Genomic DNA, 15994 nt, shown 5'->3' on the forward strand with positions numbered 1-15994 from the left:
CCTCGGCCATCACACACACCCCCGTCCCCGAACACCTCTCAGTGGCTAAGCCGGGGCTGGCCACCTGTCCGCTGGCAGGGGTAGGCTGACCCTGGAGGGGGCCAAATACCACCCATGCCCTCTGAGTCCTCATGGCTCCTGGCACAGGCTTCTGACCTCATGCCCCAGCCCTTCTGGGGCCCTTCCCTGACCTTGCTTGTTAGCCTGGGAGTGCCCACGTGGCCTCTCTGGCCCGTCTGGATGCCCTGAGCCCCCACAGCGAAGCCAGGGGCCTGGGGACCTACCTGCTGTTTCCCACCCTCCCTTCCACTTCTACCCATTTATTCCTGGGGGCTCCCGAGTGCTCTGGGGATCCAACCAGCCACTGTCCCACGTCAGGTCGCCCAGCTCCGTGCAGCCCACAGGACCCCATGGCCCGTCACGGCCCCTGCCCTGCCACATCCCCCAATGTTAACCTGGCCCCTGCGCCCCTCATCCCCACCTCCAACCCAGCCCCGGCCAGCCCAGCCATCAACTGCCCACAGCAGAGGCGAGACGCAGCCGCAACATCCAGAGAACTTTATTGATGAGAAACGTGCTGAACCACTGAGGGGAAGGGATGACATCACAGGGAGGAACTCCTAACGGCCACAAGAGACCATGGGTCCCGGGACCCTCCTCCTGGGGTTCCTGACCAGATGCCACATCTGCCCCCCACGCTGTGGCCCTCCTGCCACCTTCTCCCCGCCTGAGGGCCCCCGGATCTGCCTCTGGCCAGGACGGTGGACTCTGGCAGTGTCCACTCACGTGAGGGAAACCCCTCCTGAGCTGACTTGTGGGCCGGGGTCCTGCTCTACGGCCCACACAGGACAGTCACATGACACTGGAGAACATGGCAGGGAATGTGGCACCGAGTCGAGGAAAACAAGGCACGAGTAACAACAGGGTGAACATCGGAGCACCGTCCCCATGGAGCCTGGTGCAGACCCCTCCGTCCCAGGCCCGGTTCTGCCTGCTCGTGGTCATGGGTGAGCGTCGGCCGCGCCCTCGTCCGTCCTTCCCGCCGTCCATCCGCTGTCACTGCGCTCGGGGTCTCAGGGGGAACTGCTCAGATAAGAACACACTTCCCCACACAACAAGCGGCCGATGGCCTAAATCTAAGCCGAGAAAGCAGAGGTGGAGCAGGCAACACTGGACAAGAGCCAGCAGAGCCTTGGCACGTGCCCGGGCCCAGAGGTGGCTGACCAGGTAGGCCAGGACGCACCCCAGGGCGGACACGCGCCTCACGGCTTTGCACAGGAACCATGGCTGGGGGTGTTGGGGGACAGGAGCTCTTGCTTAACACGTGAATCACTTTGGGGCCAACACACATAAGGGTGGGCTTCCCAGAACAGGAGCAGCCTGCCCCGGGACCAGGAATGGGGTGACACTCTTGGGAGACCCGGGCAGCTGGCACCCTTGAGATGGCCTCTTTCACCTAACGTCTTCCAGTCCAGAGCAGGTGGCAACCGTCTTCAGGTCCCTCGTCCAGGCAGGGCTGGCCGCTCAGGGCCACCTCCAGGACAGCTGCCCTAGTTGGCGGGGTGTGGGGCAGGGCTGGGTGTGGTGCTTCTCCCTGCCCTATTTGGTGGGAAACATGGTCATCGGGGTCACATGGAAGGGCTGGTGGGGGTGGCCAGGGCCCCTTGGGAGAGGCGGGGACCCAGGGGCTGGGTTTGGGCTGGGCGGGACCTTCCCTGGGCCCCCGCTCCCCATGTGGGAGGTGGGGTCAAGTGGTGGCCCTGGCCCTGCCTCCTCCTGCCTCCAGGGCTCTGCTGCCTGAGAGCAGAGGAGGCCCCGGAGCCTTCTGAGCCTATTTGCATGAGGAAGGCTCGGGGTGGCTCGTCTCCCCAGCCCCTTCCTCGTTTCCCGACTCCTCCAGGATGGGCTTGAGCCCCTCCAGGGGGGACTCCTCGGCCTCCTGGTCTCCTGCCTGGGCAAGGCCCTCTGGCCCCCAGCCAGGACCCCCGGGGCTGGCCCCAGAAGCACTGCCCATCTGGGCTGCAGTGGGGCTCCTGGTTCCCTCTGTGGGCCCTTCCTGAGCCAGGCCTGCAGCGGCAGGAGCACTCTTATCTTCCTGAGTGGCAGGAGAGGGCTTGGTGGCCCCTTCAATGGCAGGAGCTGCCTTTGTGGCATCACCAGTATCAGGAGTAGCCTCAGCAGCATCTTCTTTGGCAGGAGCAGCCTGGGGAGCTGCCAGTGTCCACTGTCCACATTGGCCCCTTCTCCTACTTGGGACTGCTCATTCCTAGCTGTGGTGGCCTCCCATGCCTCAGTCTCCCGAATGAGCCGGAGCAGCCCCATGAAGCCGGGTGGACTCTTCTCCAGCCACATCCCCCTCAGTTTGACCTGGAGCGTCTCGTTCGGGAGGGCCCCCAGCAGCAACTGCCGGGCTCGCATGTGGTCTGCCATGGCCGGGTGGATGGCCCCCTTCTCCATGGCCATCTGCAGCAGGCCTTCCAGGCGCATCACATAGGCAAAGAGAGCCTCCCGGGGTTGCTGAGAGCAAGTCAGGAACTTCAGCCGTGCAGTCATCGTGGTGTCCTTGTTCCCGAACACCTGCACGAGCGCCGCCAGGCAGTCCTGCGCAGGCATGTCGGGATGTTCTTCCAGGAGGCCGCACACGAGCTGCAGGGCGCGGCCGCCCAAGCTCGCCACCAGCCGCCGCCTCCTCTCCCCTTCAGATGTGTGCTGGGACAGGTACAGCATGTCCCTGATGTGGTCCAGCCAGCTCTCAGAGGACTCTTCCCCACAGCCTGGCTCTTCCATCCCGGAAAATGCTGTCTGCTCCTGGTAGGCCATGTTTTCCAGCACACGCTGCAGAGCCTGCCTCCATAGCTGGCTCCAGGCTCCTGCCTCATCTCTCCCTCCTGCCACATCCAAGGCTCCCGCCTCACCTGCCTCACCTGCAGCTCCTTCCTCACCTGACATTCTTGCCTCATCTGCAGCTCCTTCCTCACCTGACATTCTTGCCTCATCTGCAGCTCCCGCCTCACCTGCAGCTCCTTCCTCACCTGCAGCTCCCTCACCTGCAGCTCTTGCCTCATCTGCAGCTTCTTCCTCACCTGCAGCTCCTGCCACATCGGCTCCTGCCTCACCTGCTCCTCCTGCCTCACCTGAAGCTCCTACCATATACACACTTCCTACCACACCTGCAATTCCTGTGTCACCTGCAGCTCCTTCCTCATCTGACATTCTTGCCTCACCTGCAGCTCCTTCCTCACCTGCAGCTTCCGCCTCACCTGCCTCATCTGCAGCTCCTGCCTCACCTGCCTCACCTGCAGCTCCCACCTCACTTACAGCTCCTGCTTCACCTGGTCCTCCTGCCTCACCTGCCCCTCCTGCCACTGCTTGCTCCTGAGACCTTGGAGGGAAATTGGCTCTACCCTGGAGTTCAGCATCAGGGGCCTGGGGCAGGAAGAACACAGCCCAGGGCCGCTCACTTGCCTGGTATTTGTCGGCGGATCAAGCTTCGGTTTAAATACTCAGTGAACTCCACCAAGGCGACCCTGGTCCCGAGCTCCTTTCTGAAGACATTGCTGAGCACCTGGTACCTGCCCAGGGGCCACAGGGCAGCATGCACGGCCTCCTGGAATTCATCCTCTGTGCAGTCATCTGGGATGCCCAGGATGAGCAGTGAGCGCTGCTCATTCACACTCATACACCTGCACCAGTCCCGCAGCATCGCCATGGCAGGGGACCTGGGGGGAGGGAACCAACCGGCCTGAGCCCTGTCTCTCTCCCCTCCCCCAATCACTGCAGCAGCCAGGGCCCCACTCCCTCCCACTGCTGCAACCCTGCACACCCATCATTCCCAGCTCTGCCCTGTATGTGGTGACTCTGAGTCTCTAGGAGCAGCCCACTGCCTCTTTTAAGAGACCCCCTCCTTTTGCCAGGTCCGATGGCCCGCCCCGCCCCCAATCCTACCACAGCAGTGGGTGCACCTCCCCCTCGCACCATCATTTGCAACTCTGTGGCTGGAATTCCTTCCCCATCCAGACCTTTTGCAGCCCTTAGTCCTTCGCTACCCAAACCACGGAAGCAGGGAGTCCTCCCCTCCTGTCTTTCCAGAGCCAGACCCTGAGCCCCTGAGCCCTACTCCAATCCCCACCCCCTCCCCGAATCTCCCTCTCCCATAGCTTGTTGACCCCCTCCAGCGCCTCCCACACCTGAAGCCGGGAGTCCCCTCCCTCTCCTACTGTCACCTGCATTTCTGCAGCCAGAGCTGCCCCTGCAGCCAGGAGCCCTCCCTACCCAGACCCGTGCAGTCGGGAGCCCCCACCTCCCCTCTCCACCAGCTCTAGATCAGGACCCCCTCCCGTGCCCACTGCCTGCCCGGGCAGAGATCTGGCCCCTGCCCGGGGTGCACACAGTCACTCTGGGGTCCCGCACTAGCAAAACCCCTGGCCTCCTGCTAACTCTGACTGCAGTCTCTGTGGCCACCTGCAGGGAAATGCCATCTTCAGCCTGAGGAGCTGACTCCGGAGGTGCCTTAAAGCCCTGGAGCAGAAGGGTGGAAGAATGCCAGAGGCTGCGCAGTCCAGGGGTCTCCCAGGCTCTCTGTGCTAAGGCCACGTGGTCTTCTTGCTTCTCCCAAAAGCCCTGGGTAGATGAGGGAGAAAGAGCCAGGCTTCTCTTTGTGGGGCAAATAGCTAGACAGGAGGCATCACTGTTGTTGTGACAACAGGACCTGTGTGGTAAGGGCTTGACGTGGCAAGGCTTGGAGCTTCCAGGAGCCACAAGCACACCCATTTGTGGTCCACCAACAAAATGGCCTCCATCAATAATTGTGTCAAATTGGTGTTTGGGGAATGGTGTTTACTAGAAGTCAGGGGGCACAGGAAATTAAGACCAGGTCCCTAGTGCCACTCTGCACTCACAGCCTGCCCTCATCACACCTGGAATCTCCACAACAGAAACAAGCTGGCTGTGTTCCTTATTACAGCTTTGTAAAGCCAGCCTTCAACCTCCTAGGCAGCCATTGTGTTGGAAATCATGTGGGCTTTAGTCAGGCAAACACAGGGTCACCCAACAGCTGGGTGGCCTATACATGTCACTGAGCATCTACGCCCCTCATCTATAAATGGGCAATAGAAAAACTTTCTTTTTTTGTATTACTGGATTGGATTTGCTAATAGTTAACAATTTTTGCTATACTGCTCTGGCAAGATACATTTCTGTAATTTTCTTTTTTTATAGAACCTTTTTATCAGGATTTAGTGCTAGGTTTGTCTTGGCCTCATAGAATTAGATGGGAGTTGTTCCCTGCTCCTCTATTTTCTGAAAGTGAGGTGTAAAATTGGCAAATTTTGCTCGTAAATATTTGCTAGAGTTTACACATGAAATTATCTGGGCCTGAATTGTTTGGGGGTTTTGTTTTTACGAAAGTTTTTTGATAGTAAATTAATTTCTTTATAGAATACAGGGCTATTTATATTTTCTATCTGATGTGTTGTAGGTTTTGGTAAATTGCTTTGTTTCCAAAAATTTGTCACTTATAAAAGTTGTCAAAATTATTGGCATAAAGATGCTCAATTAATACTCCTTCATTATTCTTTTCATGCCCTTGTGATCTGGAGCAATATCCCTCCTTCGTTCCTAATATTGATGATTAGTATATTTTCTCTTTTTTCTTGATTAACTTTGCTAGGTGTTATAAATCTTGTTGCTCTTTTAAAAGATGTATGATTTGCCCATTTTCTCCATAGTTTGTTTTCTATTTCACTCATTGATCTCTGCTCTTATTTCTATTATCTCCTTCCTTCTGCTTATTTTTATTTACTTTGCTAATCTTTTTCTGCCTTCTTTACATGTAACATCAGGGCGTTGACTTTTCTAGTATACGCATTTAAAGCAATACACTTTCCTCTAATCACTTCTGTAGATGTTTCCAACTAATTCGGATAGTTTTATTTGATTATTATTCTGTCTGAAATTTGGAGATATATAATTGTTGTTAATTTCAAAAGGGATTCCACTGTGTACTCAGAGAATTTATTGTGTAAAATTTCAGTCTTTTTAAATTTATTGAAACTTGCTTTACAGTGATCTATCCAGGTGAATGTGCTCTGTGCTCTTGTAAATAATCTGTATTCTGCAGTTCTTGGGTAAAGTGTTCTATAAATATTGATGAAATAAAGGAGGTTGATAATGTCATACAGATTCATATTTACTGATTTCTGGTGTAGTTGTTGTATCAGTTGATAAAGGAGAGATTAAAATCTCCAACAATAATTGCAGAAATGTCTATTTCTCCCTTTATTCTGTCCATTTTTGTTTCATATTATTGGGTAGAAACACACTTACGAATTCTATGTGTCCCTAATTAATTGACACTTTTATCATTATGACCTTTTATTTTAGGTGATCCTCTTTGTCTTTAACTCTACTCTGTCTGCTATTGATCTCGCCATTCCCACTTTCTCATGCTTGCCCTTTGCATCATGTATCATCTTGCATCCTCTTACTATCAAACCATCTAAGTATTTATATTTAAATAGCACTTCTTGTACACAGCAAAAGCCTTGTTCTTTCCTTATTCTCACAATCTCTACCTTTTAATTGGAGTGTTTAGCACATTTACATTGAATGTAATTTTTGATATAGTTGGATTTAGATCTATCCTTTTACTATCTATCCCATCTGCTTTTGTTCTGATGTTCCCTCATTCCTGCCTGGGTTAATCAAATATTTTTTAGAATTCTATTTTAATGTATTTGTTATCATTTTGGCTATACCTCTTTCCATTGTTTCTTAATGGTCACTCTAGAGATTACAGTATATATCTTGAATTTTTCACTGTCTACTTAAAGTTAATATTGTACATAAATATAAGAAACTTTCCACAATATAGATTTATTTTCTTTCCATGTCATCCTTTATGCTATAGTTGACAAACCCTAGTACACACTACTAAAATGTTTACTTTAAAAAGACATATTATTAAAAAATTATGAGCAAATAAATATTCATTAATATTTATCCACACATTTACTATTTCTGCTGTTCTTCATTTCTACCTAAAGATCAGGGCTTCCTTTTGGTATCATTTTTCTTCAGATTGAAAGACTTCTTTTAGCATTTCCTGTAGTGCAGGTCTGCTGATGAATTCTCTTAGCTTTCATGAATCTCAAAATATATTTATTTTACTTGTATTTTTTTATTTGTTATTACTTTAATTTCTTTTCTTTTTTTATTTTACTTCTCAAAATACATTGTGCTTGATTTTCATGCCCCTTTACCTGTTTCTCTTCACCCCCTCCCACCAATAAGTGAGAACATGTGGTATTTCTCTTTCTGTGCCTGACTTGTTTCACTTAATATAATTTTCTCTAAGTCCATCCATGTTGTTGTGAATGGCAGTATTTCATTGCTTTTTATAGCAGAGTAGTATTCGGGAAATGCAAATGAAAACCACACTGAGATACCATGTCACTCCAGTTAGGATGGCTAATATCCAAAAGACTGAATGATAAATGCTGGTGAGGTTGCAGAGAAAAAGGAACTCTCATACATTGTTAGTGGGACTGCAAAATGGAGTAGCCTCTATGGAAAATGGTATGGAGGTTCCTCAAAGAATTACACAGATCTACCATATGACCCAGCTATCCCACTGCTGGGAATATACCCAGAGGAACGGAAATTATCATGCCGAAGGGATACCTGTACTCCCATGTTTATTGCAGCACTATTTACAATAGCTGAGAGCTGGAACCAGCCCAAATGTCTATCATCTGATGAGTGAATACGGAAACTGTGGTATATCTTCACCTTTACTCTTGAAGGATATTTTCCCTAGATATAGTGTTCTGGGTTGAAAGGTTTTTTTTTTTTTTTTTTTCTTTCAGCACATGAAGGATGTTATTTTACTGTCTCTTAGCTTCCATTGTTTCTGGTGAGAATTTACTGGAATTTTGTTAATATTATCTCATACGCAGTGCTTCATTTTATTCTGACTGCTTTCATGATTTTTCTTATCATTTTTTGTTTTTAACCATCAGACTAAAATGTGCTTAAATGTTGTTTTCCTTTGTATTTATCCTCCTTGCAGTTCACTGAGCTTTATTAAATCTATAAATAACATCTTTCCTCCAATTTTGGAAATTTTCAGCCATTATTTCTGCAGCCAGTTTTTCTTCTCCATTTCCTACATCCTGTCCTGGCATTTGAAATACACATTAGACCATTTCACACCAAGGCTGAATTCTTTTTTATTGTTGTTCCTCTTGATTTATAAGAATGGAACATTGCTGTTGATCTGGCTTCAAGTTCATGATTCTTCTATCATCTGCAATCTGTTACTAAGGCCGTCCAGTGATTTTTTTCACTTTAGATATTGGGTTTTTCAGTTCTAGAACTTACAGTCAGTTCTTTCAATAGCTTCTTTTTCTCTACTAAAATTTCCTATTTTAAAAGCTATTATTATTCCCTTTGGGCCATGTTTTTATACATTTACATTTTCAATATTAATACACTTAATATTGACATTTTTACCCTACACACTTCATTATGTGTAAATCATAATAAACACAATAGCTAAAGTGCTAAGTAGGGTTGGTGCATATGATTAACTCATTCATTTATTCATTCCTTCATATATTCACCCATTCAACAGCATCTACAGGGAACCTACTATGTCAGACATCATTCTAAGTCCTAGAAATTTAGAGACAAATTAGAAACAGTCCTTGTTCTCAAGGAGCTGCCAGAACAGTAAGGAGAGGCAGGCATGTAAACAAATTGGGGAACACAATTTACTGGAGTGGTGGTAGGGTATGTTCATGGTACAGAGGGGAAAGCAAGCGGGCATGTCTTCCTGGAAAATGTCAGGAAGGTCCTCACAGGGAAGGCAAAACTTCATTGGCATAGAGGAGCTTGAAGAACACCAGGGGGAGGTGTCCACTGGAAAGGTGGACATTGGAACTTGGACAGCATGAGAGGTTGGTCCTGGAGGTCCAGACCTGATGGTATTCAGCTTTGAGGTGCTTGTGTGAAGCTGACAGATTGGCTGAGGTTCCACCCTCAGACAAGAAGTTGAGGATAAAATAGAGTTGTTCTGAGCCTTGGTTAATGAGGGAGACCAGGGGAAAATTGTTGGAACTGCAGATCAGTCTCCAAGCCTGAGACATCCAGTGTAAGTTTACCTTAATACTTTAAGGACACAGGCTCTGGGCTCAGAAAGATCTGAGTTCTAATGCCAGCTGTGTAGAGTGGAACGGATTACTTAAACTCTGTTTGGTTCAGTTTCCATACCCACACAATGGGAGTAATAATAGTACCTGCTTCAGGGTTGCTGTAAGAATTAGGTGAGATAATGTTCATAACAGTGCCTGGCACATACCAAACAATCATCAGTTAGGAGCCTTTGTTATCAGTTTGTTATTTTAATGGATGTGAAAGACTAGAGAACTAGTTTTAACCCTTTAACCACTAGATCATAACAGGTGTATTCATTTACTCAAGAAATATTTACCGAGCATCTGTTATGTGCCAGACATGGTTTGGGGTGTTACTGAGGAGAAAACATCATCTGTGGTCTTAAGACCTTGACGTGACATTGAGAACCCAAGGGATCTATGACACTGGGTGGGGGAAATGCATCTTTATTTTTACTAAACTAAAATGTAGCATTTCCTTCCGTTATGAATGTAGGCAACACACTGTGAAAGTATTAGCAGTACATGTGACCTTGTCACCAACAGAAATCAATATTTTCACCTCACACTACACTTATTGCAGATATCTAGAACTCTTTACTAGAAATAGCATTACTTCAGAAGTGTGGCATTAGTAGACAACTTGCAGACCCTGCTATTTTATGTGGTCATGAAGAAGTGCATACACCAGTATGAGAAATCATTTTGAGCATGCTTTCTATCCTTGAGCACAGTCATGTCAGGGTTAATTACCCTTGGATGCTTTCATTCTTAAGTATCAGTGCTTTTTCTTGCTTCTTCTAGTAATTTAGCATTATATCCTGGACATTGTCAATAATGAGTTCTCGTGACCCTGGCTTCTTGAAACCATTACATTTCCCCCAAAGAGGTGGTCTTGTTGTTGTCTGGGTTGTTGTTTTTGTAGGCAATTAACTCAGCTAAACTCAAACTAAGTTTCCCCTGTGTTGGGCATCGACAGAAATCTCTGTTCCGTTCTTTTCTTGGAATCTGCCCTGTGCATGAATAGCTCTGGGGTCAACCAGAGATTTGGTCAGAGTCTATATGAAAATTTGAGGCACCTTATCCGTGCTTTTCTCCTCTCCAGCATTGCCCCATATTCTGTCCTCTGGGTCTCTGAGTTTTAGCCATCCAGCATGGCATCCTCTGTGGCCCAACCTCACATGCAGACAGGCAAGAAATTCATCTGGTGCTGGTCCCTTCTTCCAAGTGTTAACTCCCCTAAGGTTTTTGCCTCTATTGCTTAGTCCCTCATGCTGTCAGGAGGTTTTGATTTGACTAATTTGTCCTAGATTCATGGTTTTTACGTGCAGGAGGGTTGGTCTGATAGGAGCTACCATTGCTGAAGGCCGAACTGGCTTAAAATTTTAACAAGATCATTTGGGCCTAAACTATTGCAAGAGCCCTCTAACTGGCCCTTGCCTTCAAGTATTGTCTCCTCTCCAATCTGTCTTCTCATGGCACCCAATGCAGAGTTATCACAGATGTCTAAAAATATGATTTAAAACATGCAACCAAAAATTCTTTGCTACTCCCCCTTTCAAGAGGTGTTGCTTAGTTCCTCTCCTAGTGGGCACAGACACTGCAGGACTCATATGCTGCCACAGCTCCTCAGGGAAGTGATGGCACTGCCACTCCTGCAACCAGCTCAGCCTGAATGGAATCTGTGGGGCTCCTGCTTCTTCCCAGTTGGTAGTGGGAGCATCTGATTGGTGGAGCCCAGGTCATGTGCCCATGCCCTAGCTGCAAGGGAAGCTGAATGAGTGAATATTTGCCCTCTTAAGGATCTCTAGTGGGAGGTAAATTTTACCTCATTAGGTGGGGTAATGCTCCACCACAGGAAAGGATGGTTAATATAAAAACAATTGTAGTTGTCTACTTTATATAGTATGACATGGACAGAAGAAAGAAGATTCACGGGAGAAAGAGACACAAATGAAGAAACAAACAAAACACACAAATTACCAATATCAGGACTGAGAGTGGTGATATCACCACAGGTAATAAGGGAATGTTATGTACACCATTATGTTAATAAATTTCACAACTTACATGAAATGGAGAAATTTCTTGAAAGACACAAATTAGCAAAGCTCGTTCAAAAAGAAATCGATAATCTGAATAGCCTTATGTATATTTAAGTAATTGAGGTTGTAGTTAAAAACCCCTCCCACAGAGAAATTCCAGGTTCAGATGGCTTCACTGGTGAATCCTACCAAGTATTTAAAGAAGAAATAATGCCAATACTGCACAGACTCTTTTAGAAAAGTGAGGATGAAAGAGTATTCCCAACTCATTCAATGAGGCCGGCATTACCTCAATATCAAAATCAAACAAAGACATTACATGAAAAGAAAACTACAGCCAATATGCTCCGTAAACATTTATGGAAAGATTCTAAACAAAATTTTAGCAAATTGAGTTCAGAAGGGTACAAAAGGATAACACATCATGAGTACACAGCATCTATCATGAGAATGCAAGTTTGGTTTAAACATTTGAAAATTAATCAATGTAATTCAGCATATTAACAAACTAAAAAAAGAAAAACTGTATCATCTACTCAGTAGATGCAGAAAAAGCATTTGACAAAATCCAATATCCATTTCTGATTTTAAAAAACTCCCAGAAAACTTGGAATAGAAGGGAACTTCCACATAAGAAAGGGCATCTATGAAAAACCTACAGTCAACATCATACTTAATGGTGAAAACTGAATGCTTTCCCTGCAAAATCAGGAACAGAGGTAGGGCAGTTCACTCTTATACCTTCTGTTTAACATTATACTGGAGGTGAAAGCCAAGAAATAAACAGCATCCAGATTGGGAAGGAAGAAGTAAGCTGTCTTTATTCATTGATGACATGATTATCTATGTAGAAAATCCAATAATGAAATCTACAGAGAAGCTACTAGAACTAATATGTGAGTTTAGCAGGTTCAGGGTATAAGATCAATATATAAAAATCAGTTTTACAGTATTTCTATATACTAGCAATGAACAATTAGAAATTAAAAATTTAAAAAGCAACACCAAGTACACCAACAGCATCAAAAATATGCAGTACTCAGGAATAAATCTGACAAAAGGTGTGAAAGACATGTACACTGAAAATTACAATATATCTCAGAAAGAAATTAAAGACCAAAATAAATGGAGAGAGAGAAAGACCTTGCTCGTGGTTCAAAAGAGAGTATTGGTAAGAAGTCAATTCTTCCCAAATTGATCTACAGATTCAATTCAATCCTCATCAAAATTTCAACTGGCTTTTTTCCTACAAACTAATAAGCTGATTCTAAAATTTATTTGGGAATGCAAAAAACCTAGACTAGTTAAAACAACACTTAAAAGAAGAACAAAGGTGTAGAACTTACACTATCTGATTTCAAAGATTGTTATAAAACTGTACTGATCAAAACAGCATGGTATTGGTGTAAAGATAGAAAATAGACGGATGGAACTGCATAGATTTTCAAAATAGATACACACATTTACGGAAAACTGATCTCTGACAAAGTTGCAATGCAATGCAGTGGAGAAAGATAGTCTTTTCAATAAATGGTGCTGGAATAATTGTATACCCACCAGCACAAAAATGAACTTGCATCCATACCTGCACTGCATACAAAAATTTACTCAGAATGGATCTGAAACTTAAATATACAACTTAAAATCATAAAACTTCTAGAAGAAAACAAGGTCTTCATGATCTTGGGTTAGACAAAAATAAATAAATTTCTATTCTTTATCAATTTCTTAGTTTATTTGTGCTGCTACAACAAAATACCCAAGATTGGGTAATTCATAAAGAATGGAAATTTATTTTCTCACAGTTCTGGAAGCTAGGAAGTCCAAGATCAAGGCACTGACAATTGGTGTGTTGTGAGGGTCTTCTAAGTGCATCCTCCAGAGGAGAGATACACTGTGTTTTCACAAGGCAGAAGGCAGAAGGGCGAGCTAGCAGAATACTGCTGCATAAAACCACTTTTATAAGGGTCATAAGCCCATTCATGACGGAGGAGCCCTCCTGGCCTAATCACCTCTTAAAGGCCCCACCTCTTAATATTATTACATTGGCAACACCTGAGTATTGGAGGGACACATTCACACCATAGCACCTGTTCTCAGGTATTTTGTTATAGCAGCACAAATGGGTTTAGACAATCTCCAAATAATTTTGCTGAGTAAAAGGAACCAAACACAAAAGAACAATTATTATATTATTCCACTCATGTAAAACTATAGAAAATACAAACTACCCTGTCGTGAAAGAAAGCAGATTAGTGGTTGGGACAGGGGAGGAGGGGAGAGAGGTATTATCAGCGGCATGAGGAAACTTTGAGGGTAATGAATACGTTCATTGCCTTGATTGTGGTTACGGTTTCATAGTGTATGTGTGAAACTTATCAAATGGTACAGTTTAAATGTATTTGGTTTATCATACGTCAAATATACCTGAATAGATCTGAGGTTTTCTTAATTTTTTTATTTTATTTTATTTTATTTTGTCAATATACAATGTGGTTGATTATTGTGGCCAATTACCAAAACCTCCCTCCCTCCTCCCCTCCCCCCTCCCACCCAACAATGTCCTTTCTGTTCACTTGTCGTATCAATTTCAAGGAATTGCAATTGTTATGTGGATATGGAAAATGTGGTATATCTACACAATGGAATACTACTCAGCTATAAAAAAGAATGAAATACTGCCATTTGCAACAACATGGATGGACCTAGAGAGAATTATATTAAGTGAAACAAGTCAGGCACAGAAAGAGAAATACCACATGTTCTCAATTATTGGTGGGAGCTAAAAATAAATAAATAAACACACACACACACACACACAACCGGGGGGAGGGATCTGTTTTTTTTTTTTAAAAAAAGAACACCTATAAGTAAACAATAAAACGACAATCCCATAAAATTGAGCAAACTACTTAAACAGACACTTTACAAAGGAAGATATAGAAATGGCCAGTTAGCATATAAAAACATACGCAACATGGTTACTTATCAGAGAGATGATAATTGAAATCACAATGAGATACCACTTCACACCCACTTGAATGGCTAAAAATAAAGGCCGACACCCCCAAATGTTGATAAGGATGTGAAAGAAAAGGAACTCTCGTACTTCTGGTGGAAACATAAATTGCACAACCACTTTGGAAACATTCTGGTGATTTCTTATAAAACATAGAACTATCCTATGATGTGGCAATTCCCTTCCTAGGTATTTACCCAAGAAAAATGAGAGCATATGTCCACACGGAGACATGTACACAAATATTCATAGCTTTATTTATAATAGTCCAAACTGGAAACAGCCCAGATCAGAAACTGGTGAATGAATAAACCAACTGATATATCCACGTAAGGGAATACAGTACAACTCAGCAATAAAAGGAAAGGAGCAATAACACATTCAACAACATAGATAAAGTTCAAAAACATCATCCTGAAAGAAAGAATCCAGAAACAAAATAATTCCATATGATTCCATTCAGATGGAATAATAATTGCTCAAATAGGCAAAAGTAATATATGGTGGGAAAAAATAAAACAGTGGTTGGCTCTGTGTGGGATGGTGGTGGAGATTAACTGGAAAGGGGCACAAGGGAAATTTCTGGGATGCAGATAATGTTCTGTATCTTGACAAGGGTTTGGAGTATGCATTTTGCAAAACTCACTGTTTTGCATTATTGCATTTAAGATTTGTGCATTTTACTGTATGTAAATTTTATCTCCAAAAAATAAAAAGAACAGTAAAGAAATATCGACCTCTGGTTAATGCTGTGCATGCTGAAGTGTTTCGGGGGCGAAGTGTACTGATGTCTGCACCTTTCTGTGAAATGCATCAGTAAAATAAGGACAATCACGCAATCAGGCAAATACAGCATAATGCTAATTGTAGAAAATTAATGATTGGGACGTGGGTGTAAATGCATTCAATTGTTCTGTACGTTGCAAAGCTTTCATAATAAAATGTGGAGAGAAAATAACTAAAAAGTTATCATCTATTGGATAAAATTGTTACAAGAACATTTGAGAAGTTGGTTATAATCATTATTACTAATAACCCATTACATGCTTATTAATAAAAAGTGGGGGAAGAAAAAGTTCTACCATGTCTCTCAGAATCCATTCCAGTGCCTGGATTCTCCTCTCCAGCACCTCTCTTTTCGCCCTTGTCCAATGCACTCCAGCTGCATTTTCTTTTTTGATACTAGACTAGCCAAGGTTGTTTGTGTCACAGGGCGTTTGCACTTGCTGTTCCTTTTGCCTGCGGTGCTCTTCCTGCCTTCAACCCCCTTCACCTGACTGAGTCCTTCTTGTCATTCAAGTGTCACCTCAGCCTTAGCCTCACTGAAGCCCCGGCTCATAACTCGCCACGACCACCCTGATTGATATTCTTTGCAGTTTTATCACTTTTGTTTGTTAGGTGTTTCATGAAGATCCGGTTTATCACCGGCTTCCTCATGAGACTGGAATCTTCAAAAAGGAAGTGACCTTTAAACCCCAGCCTTAGCACCTTGGGGGGCAGCATCATATTCCGTAGATATTCGTGGACCGGCAAAAAATTCATCTGGAACTGATCCAAGGATACTGTCCTTTTTTCTTCATAGTATGGGCCCTTATTTTGAAGTTGACCCAAGAATTTAGTTGTTGGTTGCCTGCCCCTCTCCAGCCCCCACGCGTCCACACACAGCGGCTCCCGGGCACCAAATCTGTGCCTTCTGAGGGCAGGGATGACACTGCTTTTGCTCACAGCTGGATTCTCAGGGCCTGGCACAGCGAGGG

The 15994-nt window shown here is 44.8% G+C and overlaps 1 protein-coding gene across 1 annotated transcript; it reads right to left on the reverse strand.

Annotated features, from left to right (window-relative positions):
* Positions 1-1831: 1831 nt before the first annotated feature.
* Positions 1832-3703, reverse strand: LOC134368638 (paraneoplastic antigen Ma6F-like). The gene is given in 4 exon segments (XM_063085058.1): positions 1832-2217; positions 2220-3143; positions 3261-3459; positions 3461-3703. Coding segments are annotated over 4 exon segments (1752 nt in total).
* Between the last annotated feature and the right edge of the window lie 12291 nt (positions 3704-15994).

The sequence above is a fragment of the Cynocephalus volans genome, chromosome X, assembly GCF_027409185.1.
Source record: "Cynocephalus volans isolate mCynVol1 chromosome X, mCynVol1.pri, whole genome shotgun sequence".
Classification (NCBI taxonomy): domain Eukaryota; kingdom Metazoa; phylum Chordata; class Mammalia; order Dermoptera; family Cynocephalidae; genus Cynocephalus; species Cynocephalus volans.